Source organism: Lipotes vexillifer, unplaced genomic scaffold, assembly GCF_000442215.2.
Source record: "Lipotes vexillifer unplaced genomic scaffold, Lipotes_vexillifer_v1.1 scaffold216, whole genome shotgun sequence".
NCBI classification, from domain to species: domain Eukaryota; kingdom Metazoa; phylum Chordata; class Mammalia; order Artiodactyla; family Lipotidae; genus Lipotes; species Lipotes vexillifer.
This window is the reverse complement of record NW_006779100.1, coordinates 4,215,683-4,236,087: the sequence shown is the minus strand read 5'-3', so window position 1 is coordinate 4,236,087 and position 20,405 is coordinate 4,215,683. Positions and strand designations below refer to the sequence as shown.

The following is a 20,405-nucleotide window of genomic DNA, read 5'->3' as shown; positions in this document are numbered from 1 at the left end:
GCCGCGGAGCGGCTGGGCCCGTGAGCCATGGCCACTGAGCCTGCGCGTCCGGAGCCTGTGCTCCGCAAATGGGAGAGGCCACAACAGTGAGAGGCCCGCATAACGCAAGAAAAAAAAAAAAAAAAAGCTTCTCAAGTGATTCTGGTTTAAGAGCCACTGCTGCTAAGAAGTAACATTTTCTAATATGGTCTTCTCTTTTGGATTCTGGAAGAGGAAAGGAATTATTATTTTGATAGTCGTAGAGGACATTTCTGACACTGAATAGGGGACTAACCTTTCCCTTGAGGTTCTTAAAGGAAATAGATTATATTCACAAATTGCATTTCCCCTTTAAAGTAAAGCTGCAATTCAGGAGATTAAGTTAGTTAAATAGGTGAAACTGGAAGGAAGAGAGGTAGGAAGACCAGTTAGAAGCTACAGCAGTCCAGGTGGTACTAATTTGGCCTGAACGAGGATAGTGACGATAGAAATGGAAATGAGAGAAATGTGAGAGATCTCAGGAAAAATCCGTAGCACTTGGCAACTTATCTGCCAAGGATTCATCATTACAAATAACTTTAAGGTTTTAAGCCTGGCAACTGGGAGAATGCTGCTGTGAGTCACACACGTCAGTAAGAGAAGCTCTTTTCAGAGGCCACTGTGAAGAGGAGAAATATTGACTTCAGAGTGCCTAGTCCCAAGGCACTGTCCAGTTGGAAATGGGTTTCAAGCATATGGAAATCATTCCAAAGTTCAGGAAAGAGAATGATCTAGAAAAGTGATAGTGATGCTAGTACAGGTGGCTGAAGCCTTGTGAATTATTGAAATTCCTGAGGGAGAATGGAAGCATAGAATAGGTCTGAGTAAAGAATTCTGGAAAATAATCTGTTTCCATAAAACTTCTATTTCTATAAAAGTGAGTGCCAGAACTGTGTGATGTAGGTGCTGGTCATCAGTGTCAGATGCTGCAGACAGGCCAGAGACTCTGAGGACTGAGGAAAGGCTGCTGATTCCTGAGTAGGGGTGTGTAGAATGGAGGAGCTAGGTGGAGAGGAGTCAGACCATGGCACGGAGAGGCAGGGAGTTTCAAGAAGCTCGGCAGTGCGGAGGAGAGAAGTTGATACGCATTTATTCCGTAAGTATTTATTGAGTACCTACTAAATATTAAGCATGTTCTAAGCACTGTGGGTGCGGTGATGACCGAAACAGACCTGGTCCCTGCTCACATGGATTTTACATACTAGTGGAGGGAGACAGACGATACACAAGTAAAAAAACAATCTGATGTGATATGTACTCTGAAGAACATAGAATGCGGTGATTGATAGGGTGGTTAAGAAAGGTCTTTTCCCTGGCAGTCCAGTGTTAGGGCTTGGCTTTTACAGCCATGGCCCCGGGGTTCAATCTCTGGTCAGGGAACTAAGATCCTGCAAGCCGTGGCACAGCCAAAAAAATAAAAAGGCCTTTCTGAGGTCTAATATGAGCTGAGATATGAATAGCAGGAAGAATCCATCCATTCAGAGATCTGGACTTAGAGCATAGCAGGCTGAGGAGACAGTGGGTGCAAAAGCCCTAAGACAGAAGGAAGCTTGGTATTTTTGAGGAACAGAAAGAAGGCAGTGTGATTCGAGCTTGGAAAGAGAGTGGGAATGGCTGGAATAGATCTCAGAGGAAATGAGAACCGGCTAATATAGCACCTGTGAGCCATGGTAAGGATATTGCATTTTATTCTAAGTGAGCTAGGCACCAGGGAATTTAAGCTGAGGAGTGACATGGTTTAATTTTTGTTTTAAAAATATGCCACTCTGGGCTTCCCTGGTGGCGCAATGGTTGAGAGTCCGCCTGCCTATGCAGGGGACACGGGTTCGTGCCCCGGTCCAGGAAGATCCCACATGCCGCGGAGCGGCTGGGCCCGTGAGCCATGGCCGCTGAGCCTGCGCGTCCAGAGCCTGTGCTCCGCAACGGGAGAGGCCACAACAGTGAGAGGCCCACGTACCACAAAAAAAAAAAAAAGCCACTCTGGCTGTTTTGAGAATGGATGGTAAAACAGTGGGAGAGGAAGTAGGGAGACCAGTTAGGAGGCTCTTGTGGTTGTGTAGATGAGATATCCTAGTGGTTCCAACCAGATTGATGAGAGTGAGGATTAAGAGAAATGAATACATTTGGGGGTGTATCTTGGAAGTGAAGCTGTCAGGACTTGCTGATGTGGAGGACAAGGAAGAGGGAAGAACTGGAGTGATGTATGGTTTCTGAAATGGGAGGGGTTACAGGTAGGAGAGAGGGCTTTTCGGCAGTGATGAGGAAACCCGTGTGTGGTAAGGGATAGCAGATGCGAATGAGAGAAGCAGTAATTGAAGAAGCAAGGTTTTGGAGGAGGGAAAGAATAAATGTGCTCTAAAGTAGTGCTTTCAAACTTTAATGTACAGTTGAATCCCCTGAGGATCTTGTTAAAGTGCAGATTGATTCAGTAGGTCTGGGTGGGACTGAAGAGTCTGAATTTCTAACAATTTCTTTGATTCAGCCACCACTCTAGAAGGAGTCTCAAGATGATCATTTGACTCTTAGTTATCATCTGTATGACCTCATTTCCCTTAACATCACAGAAGGGCACATACCCTTTAAGTGTACCTTTTTATGTCTTTCCCTGCCTGAAAATATATTTGGTGCCCCCAGAAAGTATCTCCTTCTCTGCCTGCTTTTGCAGGCCCAGGTAAGATTTTTGTTTTTAAAACAGATCCTTGCCTTTCTTTCATTCCCCACCAGAAAGCAGTAGAGAGCTGTCTTCTCTCTCCTTTCTCTGCATTATCAGCAGTCACTAAGGTCTCTACTCCTTTCCTCTTGTAACTGGTTCATTTACCCTTAGCACTGAACTTCCTTCAAAGTTCAGCTATATTCTTTGGCCACTTTTGTGTCCTTGTGGTCATTCTACTCTGTGATCAATAGGTCATTTTACCTATGAGCCTAATTTCTCCATCAGTGAAACTAAAAAGTCAGAGTAGGTGATTTCTTAATGGCACTGTAACTTTGCGTTTTTATAACAATAGAAGTAAGTAATATTTCTACAGTGCTTTAGACTTTACTAGGCAATACAGTATTGTAAATACAAATGAAGATTCTAATATTCTGTCACTTCTGCAGTGGTTCCAAGCACTGAAATCTTTTAGCTTTACCAATTTTGCTCCATTACAAGTAGCTTGGTTGTTAGCATTGCACTACCTTCCCATTCTAACATTTCTAATTATTACAGTTTCCTCCATCCTGCGTCTGCCTGTGGCTGGCTTTCAACTCTCACCCTTCTAAGTACTCATCACTGACTCTCAACTACTGCATCCTGCCTTCCTCCTCTCACTTGATGTCTGTCTCCAGTTTAGCCATGGGTATAGGAATTGACTCCATCCCACATCATCTGTCTTTAAATTGGGGTCCACACATTCTTTCCCCATGTCTTGTATTTCATGCTTTGTGTGTCCTTTTTCTTTTTTCCATTCCCTTTCCTGGTTTTATTATTTACCAGTATTCAGTTCTGCATAATGACTTGTGTTCAGTGTCCAGTATCTTTTTTTGTCCTGAATACCAAGTGCATCTTGTGAGAAGCAGGTGACACTCCCAGGTTGCCCACCAGAGAGCAGACTCAGATATCCAAAGCTCACTGCCAGCTTTATACTTTGGGAACCGGGAATATTATTTCAGAACAGCAGAGTCTCTTATCAAGAAATGTAGTATCAGGGGGCCTGGAGACTATACTTTGGAGAGTTTTAAAAACTTAGAGCTTGCTTAACTATTGTTGGTTGACTTGGAGCCAAATATTCCTTCAAAAGTGTTATAAACTGACTTGAATCTGAATGGCTTTGGATAATTATAGTCATGGTAAACAGAGCAACCTGTCTCAAATTACAGTTTTACTAAAATCCAAGAGAAAGAGATGTCACCCTTATCCTCATTCATGCCTTATGTGTACCTTTGATAAAAATTCAGATTTATAAATCATATGCAGTAGGGCATAAGTATTTGTATTCCAAAAAGATTAATCATAGAATTCATTTAGATAACTAAAATGCAGGTTTCCTTTAATGCATTTTTGGGGAGAAGGAAGGAATGATTTAACACTTTTTACTTTAGTTAGGGAGTCAAATGCATAATGAGGTATATGGAAATTATACTGTAAAACACTCATTTATATTTAGAATGTGTTTAAAAGTAAACAGAAATTCACTTAGTTGTCTTAAATCTTTATTAGGCCTAGCCCTATCCTCCTTTTTTTGGCCAGAGCCTAACTGAACTGGATAAACCACCCTTGGATGACTGAGAATTAATCAAGATGACCCCATATAAAATGTTCATACACATGTGACAACGATTACTAGTTAAAAATACACATCATTTAAGTCTATAAAACCTTCCTTATTTAAACATGTACTGATTATATACTTTCACTGGCATTGTCTTTAGTTACCAGTGGCAGTGTCCTCATGATGAAAGGTGCCATTTGTGGCCTTGGTGCTGAGCAGATACAAAATGACTCTTTGGTCCTTATGAATCCCAGACAGAGCTCATTAATCCATGGCTAGATTAGCTCAATTACAGTTGCTAATGTGATGCCGTGCTGCTGCTTTTCTGTACTAGAAACCAACCTGAGAATGATACAACATTAGAAGAGAGGTGGGGCTTCCCGGGTGGCGCAGTGGTTGAGAGTCTGCCTGCCGATGCAGGGGACATGGGTTCGTGCCCTGGTCAGGGAAGATCCCACATGCCGCGGAGCGGCTGGGCCCATGAGCCATGGCCGCTGAGCCTGCGCGTCCGGAGCCTGTGCTCCACAACGGGAGAGGCCACAGCGGTGAGAGGCCCGCGTACCGCAAAAAAAAAAAAAGAGATGGTTTAAGGAGCAGCTGTTCAGGCTCATAAAACACAAAGTAAATCCTAGTAAAGGAAGATTCTCTCTTGGGAAACAAAACATAAACGGCAAACATAACTTCATCTGTAGGTTAATCTGTTTCTGTTAAGATGGTAGAGTCAGGCTCTGTCTTCCAAAATAACACATGAATTAAGAGTCTTTTTATCCTTAATTATAGGCCTAATGTCATAGGCAGGCCTACGTCTAGTTTTCTAGCTTTGGTTCAGAGAATAAGTTTGAGTCTTGGTATCAGGTTCCGGTCTGTTCCAAGGCTTTTTGAGGCCTAGAATGAATGCACTGGAGATGATGAAGAGAAATAAATACAATTTCAGTGGCTGATGATAACATATGGATGCCGATTTAGAATTGGGGGATCTTGGACGTGTGTTCCCTAAAGCCCGATAGGGACTGGGGTATCTAATGAATTTACCTAAAAGTCAGTCTGGAGAAGGCCTGGCTGCTCAAAACAACTACTAATGTACAGCTAAGGAGTGTCAAAAACTAAGCTCCTTAAGTGGTCTTTCTGGCTGAAAGTGGTGGGGTTGGGCATATTAAGAAATCAGGCCATCATAGATCATTCTTTGGTGATTCTTTCTAGAGCAGAGGCAGGAGCCGACATTTCTGAAGGGAGTGGAGGGTAAAGTGAGGGAAGAGGGTGGGGTCTATCAGGTTAAGGACAGCAGAGTTCTCCAGAGTTGGGGTCCAAGGAGAGGAGGGGAAGGAAAGGTTTATTTCTTACAGGCTGTAGCTTTGTTTTATTCTCTAAGCCTTCCCTTTTGTTCTGCTTTTAGGGTCTGCCCAGTTTGAACTCCTAAATTTACGTTTTACACCAGTCACTGGAGAAGAACTTTCAATTTAAGAAAACTTTTTTTTTTTTTTTTTGCGGTACGCAGGCCTCTCACTGTTTTGGCCTCTCCCTTTGCGGAGCACAGGCTCCGGACGCGCAGGCTCAGCGGCCATGGCTCACGGGCCCAGCCGCTCCACGGCATGTGGGATCCCGGACCGGGGCACGAACCCGTGTCCCCTGCATCGGCAGGCGGACTCTCAACCACTGCGCCACCAGGGAAGCCTAAGAAAACTGTTTTTAATGTGGTTCTTCTAGTGTTTGTTGGGATACGTCTAAGGTCTAGTTTCTGTCCCTGGTAGATTAAGTCTAGCAGGGGAGACAGTAGAGAAACACAAATGACACTATGGAATCAAATGTTAATTTTTCTAGCTCACACTAATTTCTCCCTTCTCTGAATACTTTTGACATAAAAATTTAATTAGTGAAAACTTTCTGGAAAAGGGTCATCCTGCACTGAGCTTTTTTTTTTTAATTGCATCCGATCTTTATTTTATTTTTTAATTAATTAATTAATTAATTTTGGCTGTGTTGGGTCTTTGTTGCTGTGTGCAGGCTTTCTTTAGTTGCAGCGAGCGGGGGCTACTCCCGTTGTGGTGCGCAGGCTTCTCATTGCGATGGCTTCTCTTCTTGAGGAGCACGGGCTCTAGGCGAGCGGGCTCAGTAATTGTGGCGCATGGGCTTAGTTGCTCTGCGGCATGTGGGATCCTCCCCGGCCAGGGCTCGAACCCCTGTTCCCTGCATTGGCAGGTGGATTCTTAACCTCTGCGCCACCAGGAAAGTCCTTTTTTTTTTTTTTTTTTTTTAATTTTTGTTTTTTGACTGTGCCACATGGCTTGCGGGGTCTTAGTCCTCTGACCAGGGATTGAACTCGGGCCCTCGGCAGTGAAAGTGTGGAGTCTTAACCACTGAACCGCCAGGGAATTCCCTGCACTGAGTTTTATAGCATGGGAGTAGGATTGAGTTTTGAGGAACAGAAGAGACAGTAAAGTTATGAAAGTGGCAACAAGCTGAGTGCATTGAGTGGACAGTAAGGAGAGACATAGACAGGCCTGACGGGTGAGCAGGCTCCATGATGGGAAATAAGGTTGGGTGAAGTTACAGAGAGCCTTTAAAATCCAACCATGTTCATCAGAGAAATGCAAGCCAAAACCACATTGGGGATACCATTACTTACCCACCAAAATGGCTAAAATTAAAAATACAGTGCCAGGCTTGGCAAGAATGTATTGTTAGAACAACTGGAACTCTCTTCCTTTTCTGGAGAGTATGTAAATTCCTTCAAGCCCCTGGAAAACCGTTTGGATAAAAATATTCTTAGCTGCTTTATAAATCACCCTATACTGAAAACAACTCACATGTCCACCAACACAAGTGAATAAATTATATATTTACACAGCAGTGAAGACAAATTAGTGATACCCACAGCACCATGAATGAATCTTACAGGCATTATGTCAACAAAGGTTGCCATACACAGCAGAGAATATGCTGTTTGATTCCATTTATATGAAATTAAAGAACAGGCAAAACTAGTCAGTGGTTATATAAGTCAAAATGATGCTTACCTTGGGGAATCAATAGATTGGAAGGGAGCTAGGGAACCTTTGGGACCCTGGAAATATTCTGTATATTGATTTGAATGGTGGTTACATGGGTGTATACCTATGTAAAAAATTGAACTGAGCTGTATATGTAAGATTAGTGCACTTTGCATACCTGTTGAATGTATGTTATGCCGAAGTAAAAAAAAAGAAGACAAGTAGATCAGGTCATGGAGTTTAGATTTGTTATGGGAGGTAATAGGAAAGCATTATTAAATCTTCAACAAAGAAGTGACTTGAAGAAAGGGTGGTACTTCTGAAATTATTCATCCTGTGGTAGAGAGTGGGACAGTGTTCACGTCAGTTATCATATCTAGGTCAGATGTAGTGCTAGATGCTATAGGAGATACAAAATATCCATGACCTCGTCCTTATCCTTGAGAAGTTTATGACCTTTTGTAAGAGACAGGTTATAGGAAACTCAGAAAGTTACAGTAAACGATAAATGCTTAATTCATAGTGTTATAGAAATAGTGCTGAGGTCAGACCTGGGTTCAAATCCTAATTTTGCGATTTATTGGCTTTAGGACTTCAGTCAAGCTATTTATTTCCCTGAACCTTGGTTTCCTTATCTGTAAAATGTGAATAATACCTACCATTTTTTTTTTGAGAGGATTGAGAGATATGATATTTAAAGATGGTAGTACAGCACAGAAAACAGTCAATAAATGTTCCCTTTTTTGTTTTAAACCCTGTACCAATGGAGCAATACTTTTTTTTTTTTGGACAGTGTGTGACATCAGTTTAGACCATGGTTCTGCCAGTTACTAGCTATGTGATCTTAAGTAGGTTACTTAGTTTCTTTGAGTCTCAATCTCTTTTGGGGGAAGAAAAGAAGAAGGAGGGGAAATTATGCCTTGAGAGAGTTCTGTGAGAATTAAGTTAACCTAGCAGATATATAGTATCTAGCACAAAATAGTCACACTTAATAAATACAGGATCTGTTTCTTTTGACTGTATTGGAGTATATCAATACAAATGTATGGAGCAAATAATACAGGTAATAAGATTGGATTAGGGTGGTGCCTGGGGTGGAGAAAGAAGAAGCGGATCATAGTGTGTATTTTTTAAAAGATAAAGCAAATTTGATACAGAAGAGGAAGGTATGTCTCTATACTTCTATTTTTGTCTTTCTATAAGATGAAAATAATATAAATAAAATAATATAAATAATATAAAATATTGAAATATCCTTGGATTGTAATAATGCTAATTGAAGGTTTTATGACATCATTGGATAGTATGTTTAGGTCTCACCTAAAACCCAAAAACTGGTACCTACTACTAAATTTAGTCTTGTTTTAATAATAATTTTAATAGACATTGTCATCTAAGCTCCACCAAAAAGTTAATGACTTTTCTATGAGTAGAGACCCCTGTCACAATCAAAGCAAAACCTAGAAGCATAAAGGGAAGGAAATCCATTTATAAAATGTATGTAATTATTTGCCACTTGAAATATAATCAGCAGAGCAGCAACCCAGGTCTTGTTGTGTATCAGTGGTGAGTGATTTCTTGGCTAAGGAAGTTTAACTTGCAGGGCAAATACTAAGCACTAAATATTAACATTTCAGAATTGTATTGTTCACAGTGTTTATTTAAGAACTCAGAAGTTAGCTGATATCAAATCCTGGACATCAGCCTTCCAATTTTTGGAGCAATATTAGATTTCCTGTGAAATTTCTGGCTTGAATTTAGCCACTGAATTCTTGTGTTTCCCAAGCTAGAAGAAAATGGAGAGGTAAAAAATACTGCTATCCCCTAGCCATCGCTCATCTGTCCTCCTTTTTTCCAGATATTCAGAGTGGTGTGCATCTGTTTGGGTAATCCACCAGAGACGTTTACCTGGGAGTATCGAGACAAAGATAAGAACTATCAGAAGATTGGCCCCATAACACCCTTGAAGTTTTACAAGGAACATGTCAAGCCACTCTTCAATATGGAAGATAAGGTTGGAGACTGGCACTGGCAGCCACTGGCTGTTTACTTTCAAATGCCTGTTGACTACAAGAAAGAATACACGATTCCTGGGTTACCATGCATGGTCATCAAACTAGACACTAAACAAAATTTTTCCTCCTTCCTCTGAGGTATTTTATGTACCAATTCAGTTGGTCATATTAGGATCCCCAGTGCTCCTCTTCAGAGACCTAACTATGGGCCAGCAGTCAGTTTAATTCCCATATGCTCCCCTGATTTGGGCCCTGAGTCATTCTCAGGTGCGAAGACAATAAAAGTATATTGAGTGTTTCTTACCATGGGTTCAGAGCATCACTCTGCTGTGGGCCCCTCTCGGGACTCTCTTGCGGGAGGGAGCAGTGTCCCATCCTCATTTTTCCCACTCACTTCAGGGCTTCTCCACCTGCCTAGCAAGATGACTAGAGCCCCTTCTTCATTGGCATCTTGACTGTCTTAAAAGCACATGGCGTTGTTTTATGATTGGAGTCCCAACTCACTTGTGGTACTGCCAGATGTTGAGCCTTTCTGGTAACTTGAGAGCAGAGGTCTTGTAGTGATGGACTCGTGAATCGCCATCTTGCCTTACTCAGTGCACACAATTCTGCAGAATTAGTTTTGGGGTGATTCCTGCCAGTAGGAAAAACAGGTTGTTGCAACTCCCAAATATGGCCCTTATACTAATTAGAATATACAGGGATCTCTCTCACATGACCTTGCCACCTTTTGTTTCTCATTTAACAATGTGTATTGCTTGTTCTTATAGGCAGAGGCACTAAGCTTGATAACAAATATATGAACTTAAAGGAGAAGTCTGTATCTTGCTTGACACTCCTGGTTTTATGTTCTAATCAACATGTTCTTGATCTCAATAGATTTGTTTAGTGAATGACCCTCGGCCCCACCACAAGTACAGCAAGCTTTACACGGTGGACTACTTAAGCAACATGGTTGGAGGGAGGAAAACTCTATATAACAACCAGCCCATTGACTTATTGAAAAAGATGGTTGCTGCCTCCATCAAAGATGGAGAGGTTGGTATTGTTTATTTGTCTTCTGCATAGGGGTTAAAACCTTTTCTTCCAACTTCTTTGGTGTAATAGGAAGAACTTATGTTGACTTCTTTCTTCTTCTTTCCTCTATTTCTAGGCTGTGTGGTTTGGCTGTGATGTTGGAAAACACTTCAGTGGCAAGTTGGGCCTCAGTGACATGAATGTGTGAGTGCAAGAAATTTAAAATAGAAAATCATTTGTGGGTTGTGACTGTTGGAGTGCACTCTTGGTACGAAGTGACTCAGCTCAGGTTCACTCAAAGATTAAGGTTGTCCTGAGGGTGGGTCTATTTCTTTCTATTTTGTAGAGTTTGAGGATTCATAGCAGAAACTCCACATATTTATATGCTCTAACCTGGGAAGTCAAGATCATACTTCATATCTGAGTTGAAATTGTTGGACGTTCCTAAAAAGTCATCCTACATGATAAAGACACTTAAAAAAATTTCTTTTTGATTAAAAAAAAAATAATGTAACACTCAAAGTAATATTGTAAAAGATATAATCAATGTGATGCCAAGTATTTGATACCAAGTATTTATCAAAGATACCACATACTTTTTGTCTTTATTTTTGTACAATAATTACTTTTTAAAAGACAACTTAAGGGACTTCCATAGGTGGTCCAGTGGCTAAGACTCCACGCTCCCAATGCAGCGGGCCCGGGTTCAATCCCTGGTCAGGGAACTATATCCCACATGCTGCAGCTAAGAGTTCACATGATGCAACTAAAAGATCCCACATGCTGCAACTAAAGATCCTGCATGAGGCAGTGAAGATCCTGTGTGCCGCAACTAAGACCCGATGCAGCCAAATAAATAAATATTTTTTTTAAAAAAGGCAACTTAAAAGTTGGATTACTGCTACTTCCCTAGGGGCACAGTGGTTAAGAATCCACCTGCCAGTGCCAGGGACACAGGTTCGATCCCTGGTCCAGGAAGATCCCACATGCCACAGAGCAGCTAAGCCCGTGCGCCACAACTGCTGAAGCCCGCGTGCCTAGAGCCCGTGCTCTGCAAAAAGAGAAGCCACTGTAGTGAAAAGCCTGCGCACCACAATGAAGAGTAGCCTCCAGCTCGCCACAACTAGAGAAAGCCTGCATGCAGCAATGAAAACCCAGTGCAGCCAAAAAAAAGAAAAAAAAAAGTTGGATTACGAAAGGTTATAAAAATAATAGTAATTGATTACTGTGTAAATCTGCTTAGTGCGTTTGGGGTTATAATTAAAGGTTTTCCAGATCTCTTGTTTGCTATTTGAGCCTTCTTAACTACTTCTGTTGCTTTGATACTTTATGTATTTTGTCTTTATGACAACTAGGACTAATATGCATACATACTTTAAAGAATTCCTCCTGGTTGTTTATGACAATGAAGATTGATTTGTGAACTGAATCATTCAAATTCTTTGACTGTTAAAATATATCACTTTAGTGTTGCTTATAAGTAATTATTACTTGTAGGAAATTGAGTAAATATCTTGACAGTTAACAACAGGAGAAAGGAAATCTGCTAAAAGAGAGAATTCATGAGGTTTTTTAAACTTTGAAAATATTCTCCAATATTTTGACACTATTTATTTAAATTTCACAGTTAGCAGTGGTCTAAATGAATTCAGAAACTGAGTGCTGCTGCCAGTTCAAAAGAGACCATTTTTGAAAGAAATTACTTCAGAAACTTTTAAGTTTTCTTGCCAAAATGACAATGCAAGCTTATCTTGTCAGCTTTTTGATTTGGGGAATTTATGTTTAATAACTTTGTATTTTTCTGAGTACTCTTGTGACACAGAGAGAATGGAATCCCATTGAGAGACTAAATTTTGCATGTACCACGTTCTCTAAAGAGCTACAGCCCAGGTATATCTGGAGCTGCAAATCCCCTTCAGGTTCTTCTATGATCCTTTTACAACCAGAAGCCAATTATCCCCCATGATTGTACTCTGTATATTCTGTGCTATTGTTCTCTTTTACAGCTATGACCATGAGTTAGTGTTTGGTGTCTCCATGAAGAACATGAATAAAGCTGAGAGGCTGACTTTTGGTGATTCACTTATGACCCACGCCATGACCTTCACTGCTGTCTCAGAAAAGGTATGACCCTCAGCGTGCCCACTCCAGTGTTTGCATAGATGGATCTGCACACGCTCCTGCAGACCGTTTATTCCAGCAGAGCTTCTTCATAGTGTGTATGATTTCTGTTAAAAGTTAGCAAGACATTGTACCTGCCTCACTTGGGGTTTGGCTGGATGCTCAGAAGTAATAAAAATAGAAACTCTCCATGAGGAGCAGAATTTGTGTCAGCAGGGAGTAAGGAAGTAACTGCTCTTCTGTAACTTTGGAAATTCTTGGTGTGAAAAGAGGTCAGCAAGGGAACTTGGGAGAGGATGACTTCAGTTTAATAAGGAATTAAAATGTACCCTGAAAGTGTTCATATCTTGATGACTTATGTTCAGACTCACCTTCCTTTCATTTGTCATTTAGATTCTTCTGCAGTAAAATGTCAATAACAGTAATTTGTAGACTCCATGCCCATTACTGGATTTATGCAGAGCTTCAGGAAATGGGATGTAAAAAGTATGTTGAATTTCCTATGAAATACTCTGACTAGTAATATCACTGTTTCTAAGACACAGTGTTGGAAACAACAACTGCAGTTTTATTTCACAAATAAGCCTTCCCATTTCTAGGCTGTAGAATAGATATTTACTCCTGTGCTCAGGGATCATAAAGAAGAGAAGACTTCAAAATACTTTAGTTCTTTACCACTGCAAGCAGAAGTGTTCTTTTCCTAGCCTAATTGGAAAGGAAGTCACAGAATAACTACCTTGACCTTAGAAGCAAAATATTAGAAGGAACTTCTCATAAAATACTGTAAATAATGAAATAAAATTCTATAGTAAATAAACTAGAATAAAATACTACTAAAATACTTAGACTAAAATATTATTAATATTAAGTTGTTCATATTTATGTTTAGACCTCCTATATTGTAAAATTCAGTGGATTTATAACTAAAGCTCCTTAAAGTTAAACTTTTAAACTATTCAGAGGATTATTAAAACGGAAAACAAACTAAAAACCTTGTAATTTCCAAGAGAGTTTTGGGTTTTATCATTTCCCATCTCTATTATAGAGTATTCCTGTTTTTCAGAAATAAAAATCGTACATACTTCATGTCATTTTCTCTGGAACTTCCATTCTTTCATTGGCATGGTTTATTAATATCCTTTTTTTCCCCCTCTGGGAAACGGAGCTACATTACCTGTAAATATTATAAAGCAGAATCGTTACTATCATAACTGGAATTTTATATTGAGATTTTTCTCTTCCTTCTACTTTGAGTTTTTGACCACTGCAAAACTAGTTTGCACTGCATTTGAATGATAATGCAGAGATAAATGCTAGTAAGTATTCTGGGATAGTCTTTCTTGTTTCGGGTTTCTTGGAATCCCTCTGAGGGAGGTCCAAATATTATTCTATATTTATAGATGACATGGCTTGATCTAGGTCATGCAGGAATTCATTGGCAAAGGAAAGAAGAAACATTTTCAAACTTACTATAATAAATGACTTTAGGTGATATAGATTCTAACAGTTATATTTAAAAGGAAAGTAAAGATGGACTATAATGCATGGAGTAGAAAACCAAAACATTTAATAAGCTAGCCCCAGAATGTATAGTTTATTGATGTGGTTTTAAAGGTACCTGGGGCTAAGATTAAGGGGTAGGTAGTACAGATAAGGGTGTTTGAAACTTGTGGGTTTGATTGTTGACTATTTCTGAGACTGAAAATTACTGAGATTCAAGAAAACTATCAGGAGTAAAATCAAATCCCATGGAGATGAGACTCATGCAGTTTTATGCAGGTGGGAGTTGACAGATGAAATCATTAGGAGATAATTCAGGAGCCAGCTCTCTTCTCATGCTACCAAGATTTAAGTTGTTTTGATATCAGCTAATGCCCTGGGTAAACATGAGAGAGAACAGTCTTTTCCCAAGTGCAGCCTTCTTATCCCTTTCTGTGTCACTGTAATAAAGACTATAAATGAATGTTATGATGAGTATCGTTGTCCCTTTAAGAAGATGAAAATTGAGCTTATTTTATTAATGAAGATAGAAGGAGAACGGAACTGCCTGGGTTTTGTTTTATGAAAATAGTGTTTGGTTTGCCATTCAACCTCTATTGTATTAAATTTAATATTTGTGTAACTGAATCAATAAAAGAACACATAGGAGAGTGTCATTACTTGGTTCCCCTAAGAAAGAAAAGTAGGCTGTATTGATGAGAATGTGTTTGTTTTCTTTTTTAAACTCTTGACTAGGTCTTAGAATCATTTCTAAAATAAATACAGTGGGATACCTCTGCAAAGAATGCTGATTAATTAAAAGCAAGAGTCTCTGGCTTCAGATGGTGTTCACTGCTTTCAGTAATTTAATATTTTGTTTTTCTTAGCCAAGAGGCATTTTAATGTGCTTATTTTCTGTATACAATAGAATGTAAAGAAGAAAATAGTATTTATCGCTTTGCTGGGTTTATTGCATTTTCACCTCAAGAGATTCAAACTCCACTTCTATTAGAGTATCCCTTTGGTTACAGTGGAAGATATACGGCCCTGGTCATGTATATCATTGCTGTATAGAGAAGGCTCTTTCTTCTGAGGGGCTGAATAAGAGCTAAAATTACATGACATCTCATCAGGACGGATCTAGTTTCAGATGACACATTGTCATCCACTCTTTTGCAGGATGATCAGGAGGGTGCTTTCGTGAAATGGAGAGTGGAAAATTCGTGGGGTGAAGACCATGGCCACAAAGGTAAGCTTAATCTGGTAATACTAACTCAGAGTGACTAGGTATGCTCTACTCTCTGCCTCCTAATGTGAAGAAAAAGCTGCCCTAGTGTGGATCATTTTTATTTTTCAGTAATTGGTCCCATTAGCTAGATTATTAGCTAGACTATTCTGGAGAAAAATCTGAGGATCTAGTTTGTCCCCAGGATCCCTACGACTAGCATGGTAGGCCTGAACTCCTGGTTGGCTCTGAGATCATTATGTGCTGGCATTTGTTCCAAACCGCGCTGACCCTAGTAGACCTTTGTACCAGAATCACTTGGCCAGTAAGAAGTTTGAGTGCCCTTTGCCAGGACCCTTGCTGTATGGAGTTTGGTGCATTTTCATTTACTGCACTAACTCGAGAATATCAGAAGCTTTCTAGTGGGAGAATGGGATTGGCAAGAAACTTTAGGCATGTATTGGAGACTCATGAGAAGCTGTGAAGTCTAAAGAGGGAAAGAATGCCGTGGTTACCATTTAGACGGTTTTCTTCTGACAATCAAAATGCAGGCAGAAGTCTTAAGTAAATTATAGTAATTAGGCTTAAAGAAAAACCACAGGTAATATATGAACTGTAGAAAAATAAAAACTACAGATAAGCCAAAAGAGGGGGAAAAAATCTCTAATAATCCTGCTACCCAGTGATCACCATTGATTAACTGTTTAGGGTATATTCTTGCAAATCTTAGAGACCATATTTCTTAAGACTGTTTTTCATAATTAGATTTAGTAGATAAAAGCCTTTTAAGGTGTTGTTATGCTTTAATTTTTAGAGTTTCAAGCCAAAAAGTGGCAACTACCAGAGAATATTACGCATGTCAGCATGTATTTGCTTGTGTGTTATGTGCTGGTCACATCTTGTACTAGCTGTTTCCCAGAGTCCATATTTCTTACTTTTAGCCAGTGGATTGTGGCTAGGAAGGACACATTAACCACAGCTCTCTAGACTAGTTAGAAGACTGGAAGGAAATAGGTAGGGAATCCAGTGAGATTACCCAGATACTTGGAATCAGACTTCAGCTATCTCACCCAAGCAGCAATCAGCCAGAAATTTTCTTTAAAAAAAGTAAAACAAAATGAAAGAAAACAAAGAAAAACAAAACAGCGATCTCAGCAACTCTTTACCTGTTGCTTCCCTCTTTGTTTAAGTGATTTTCCAGCTAAGTTCTTTAGAGCGCTAAGATTTCCACGGGTAAAAGGTGGAGGTTTGGAAGTGAGCAGATGGGGCTTCAGTCGTTTATATTTGAAAACTACTGTCTTAGAAGAGCCTTGACAAGACTTGAGTATGCTGCGATTGAGTGGCACAGGCTAGTAGGTGATGGCCAACACCTAGAGGCCATTTAATCTGTCATTCCAAGTCTTTTCATCTCCCCGTGAAATGCTCATTGGTGGATTTTGGCTAACTATCCCTGGGATCTGCTGTGAAACTCAGCAGCTCAGTGATTATATGTAAACGAATATCAGCGCTGTTGGTGCGTATCTGTTCACCATCAGGTAGTTGCATGTCCCCCATCTGTGATTTCTGTTATTGTTCTGTGATTATGGGGCACTTGCTAAATTAACTATTATGAATTAAAGTGCAACGTATTTTTTAATTAGTGATTTCTTATAAGATAAATTCATTTTAAGACACAAAAACATTGGGATCAGGTAGAGGTGGGTATAAGGAAACTAGCAAAAGGATTAAAGACAAACAACTCAGAATTCAGTTATATCTGTTAAATTGATGATGGTTAAGAAGTGGATGCAAAGGAAAAGCTTGTCTTGAATTGGAAGGATTTGGTATTTGTAACATTTTAAAACATAAGCTATTGTTTCAGATGAAACTCTGTAGCTTCTGTTTCATTTTTGGTCTTATTTGGTCCCTGTAAATGGTTTGTTATTATAAAGATTAATGTCTAGGAAAAGGACTAAAGTTATGGTTTGTTTAGACCAGCCTGGAACTGTTGGCTTGTTTCTGAGATATTTTTCTATCCATAACAGTCACTGAGTTTGTAGATAGTAGTGATACCCATTTAAGAGAGGATAAACACTTGTAAAGTCAAGCAAAAGCTCTGTGTCCTGTGTAGTGTGAGTTATTGTCTTTATTACTTTGAACCTAAATACCTACTCTTAAAGAGGATTCTAGGCCACTTTGCTAATTTGTTTTTTTTTCCATTCAACTGTACCTCTTTACTCCTAACTCAATGAAAGTTTTGCTTCTGCTGACTTACTCATTCTATTATTATGTTGAGAGAGCTGGGGTCTTTTTTTTTTTTAAGTTCAAAGGTTATAGCTTATTGCACTATAAAACATTAACCAGGTTTGCTTCCAACCCAGAAGTCTAACATTTAATTATTTACATAATTATACGAATTTTATAATTTATATTATAAAGCACACATAATTATATCACACACACACATTTTCAAATGCCCTTTGGGTCTTTGAACTGATTGTGTTATCTTACTGGTTCACTCTTGTAGTGAGTTGAATAAAAATCTTTAACACGTGTTCATTTTACATTTGCATTATATCACCATTTTACTTCTTAAAATTTACTTGAATGACAATGGTACTCCCTTCTTAGTTTTTTTTGTTTTTTACCATCTTTATTGGAGTATAATTGCTTTACAGTGGTGTGTTAGTTTCTGCTTTATAACAAAGTGAATCAGCTATACATATACATATATCCCCATATCTCCTCCCTCTTGTGTCTCCTTCCCCCCCCCCCTCCCTATCCCACCCCTCTAGGTGGTCACAAAGCCCTGAGCTGATCTCCCTGTGCTATGCGGCTGCTTCCCACTAGCTATCTATTTTACATTTGGTAGTGTATATATGTCCATGCCACTCTCTTACTTCGTCCCAAGAGCTGGGGTCTTGATCCCTGTGGTCTGCCTGTAATCCTTCCTAGTGAAACCTGTCTAGTTAAGACTAACTTTTTTGTTGTTCTCGAATAACTGAAATGCCTGAGATTATACAGAGTAAAGCATTGCAGTAGAGAACCAAAAGATAAATTGAACTGAGTGGAGGTAACGAATAGTTCATTCAAAGCCAAAATAAATTATTCTCATGTGTTTCTTGGTAATGTTCTTTCTGACTTAACAGGAAGGAAGGAAAGAAAACATGATCTAATTTAATTGGCACACTTGGCCTGACCTTAGGAGAATACGTAGTATGTTATTATGCTGGCAATGTGTGTTTACCCCAGCAGGGCCCTCCCGTCTGTCATCCTGGTGGGCATTGGCTGCCATGTCTGAGACAGAACCTCTTTGGTGCTCTTTCAGGAGACAGGACAACCTTAAACAGCATTGCTAGGATTTTGTTTCTGTAGATAACATTGTTAACAGTTTGTTACTGTTCTCTATGGGGTTTCTGCTTGTTAAGATTGATGGTTTCTCAAAAAGCAATGTTGATAATACTACAAGCTGGAGGTGAACAGAGCAGAGATACCTGGGCAGGCTGCCTTTTCCCTCTGCCCAGTTCTGGCTTTGGTCTTTCCCATTGGTCATGAGACTAATAATTAAATCAGGTAACCTGACTGTTTCCCAAAGGGGACAAATATTACCTCTGACCACTAGACACATCATAAAGGAAGAAATTAATCCTTATCTTATTAAAGCCATTGGGTTAGTTCGTATTGGTGAAATATTCTAGTATTCTTAGTCAGATGGACTGAAAATGGGATGCATATCTAAGATGGTGTACAACAAACATGGCTTTCTTTTCTCCCCTCCTTCTTGAAGTGCTTGACTGTGTTGATGGATATTAGAAATGGATTTCATAGTTGAATGAGGGAACAGACCTTGGGACTTGTTACACTGTCTTTCATTTTGAAAAGTTGATAGGCTTGTTAGAGTCAAGTAGTTTGTAAAATGTTTAAAAATTTTTAATAGGGGTGATAACCTTTGGTGCTTCTTACTCTTAGTCAGAAATTCATCTGAGAAGAGCATAATCTTTAAGCCAAAGTGACCTACAGGTCATCTCACTAAAAAGTGGAAGAGCCAGAATTATAATTCAGTCTGACATTAGAGCCTGTTTTCTTAACCACTAAACTGTGCTTCCTCCAAGCTTCTCTGTTCTAGTAACGTCTAGTCTACTCATGGACATACCCGATCAATTTATGATCTTGGTGACCAGAAACTAGTGGCTACGGGGACATAAAACTTGTATAAAGTATCTGGAGACGAGTAAATGTCTGCTGTCAGGAGAAAGGGCTCTTAGAGCACTGTTTATGTCTGGGAATCTGAACAAGGAGGGGAGGATGGAGCATCTCGTGAGTGGTTTGTGTCCAGAGTTAACACATCGTGAGTTGGGCAAGTGAAAAACTGTATGTAACCACCAAAACTTTCCCAGGATTATTTTGTCCATGCTGCTTTATAACATGGTTCTTTGTTTTTGTTTCTGTTTTTTTTTTTTAACTTTTTATCATGGACAATTTCAGGCATATATAAACAGAATGGTATTAAGAAGTCCCCATGTGCCCATAACCCAGCTTCAATAGTTATCCACATTCTGCCATGCATATAACAAAAGTGTTGATACTCAATAAATTAAATTCTTGGATGGTCTCCCTAATGAACCAGTCTTATTATGGAACTTCTTTTTATGATTGATTCACTTAGTCATGGGATGATATTCCAGTTCTAAAGTCTGATACATTAGAGCTCTGAAGGTAGAATTGTCATAACATAGTTCTTAATGCTTATAGTCTAGTTTCTTAATATGCTGAATAATACAACTTTTTAGTAAGGTTAGGAGGAATATTATTTTCTAACTCTGCAATGGTCATTGAAGGAAAATCTTTATCTTTTAAAAATTAGTTTCTCTACATTTTCATTTTGAACCAAGGTTAGTTTTCATTTTTCAAATTGCTTTTGTGCCTTTCAGCTTCAACTTTGAAGTTGTTTTTAACTCACATTCTTCATCTTTGCTTACAAATAAGCCTTTCTGTTCCTGATTTCATTTTAGTAAAATTTCCAGACTTCCTCATAAAAGGGAGTCTCTTGATGATTTCAGTTAAAGAGGCTTTGGCATGTTAGAGATTAATCTGGAAAGAAACTTATGTGGCTGATTCACATTACATCTGGACTTCTGCTGCTTTCTAAAAACCAAAAGTATGGCCTTTAACTTGCCTCACCATGTGATTTTGGGAACAGTATGTCCAAAGCTAGGCCCAAAATTCATCATATCCTTCATATAACGTTATATGGTGGAACCAAGAGAGACAGTTACTACTTTCTTTTTTTTTTTTTTTTCTTTTTTTTTTTTTG

At 39.3% G+C, this 20,405-nt stretch overlaps 1 protein-coding gene across 2 annotated transcripts in view; it reads left to right on the top strand.

The window, feature by feature from the left end:
• The window catches only part of BLMH (bleomycin hydrolase), a 45,542-nt gene that overhangs the window by 14,448 nt on the left and 10,689 nt on the right, over positions 1–20,405 (top strand). For both annotated transcript variants that reach the window (XM_007452456.1, XM_007452457.1), the window contains exons 7-11: positions 9,114–9,269; positions 10,150–10,308; positions 10,424–10,491; positions 12,294–12,411; positions 15,067–15,136. In XM_007452456.1, coding sequence (XP_007452518.1) covers positions 9,114–9,269; positions 10,150–10,308; positions 10,424–10,491; positions 12,294–12,411; positions 15,067–15,136 — 571 coding nt within the window. The remainder of the gene's footprint in view (positions 1–9,113; positions 9,270–10,149; positions 10,309–10,423; positions 10,492–12,293; positions 12,412–15,066; positions 15,137–20,405) is intronic.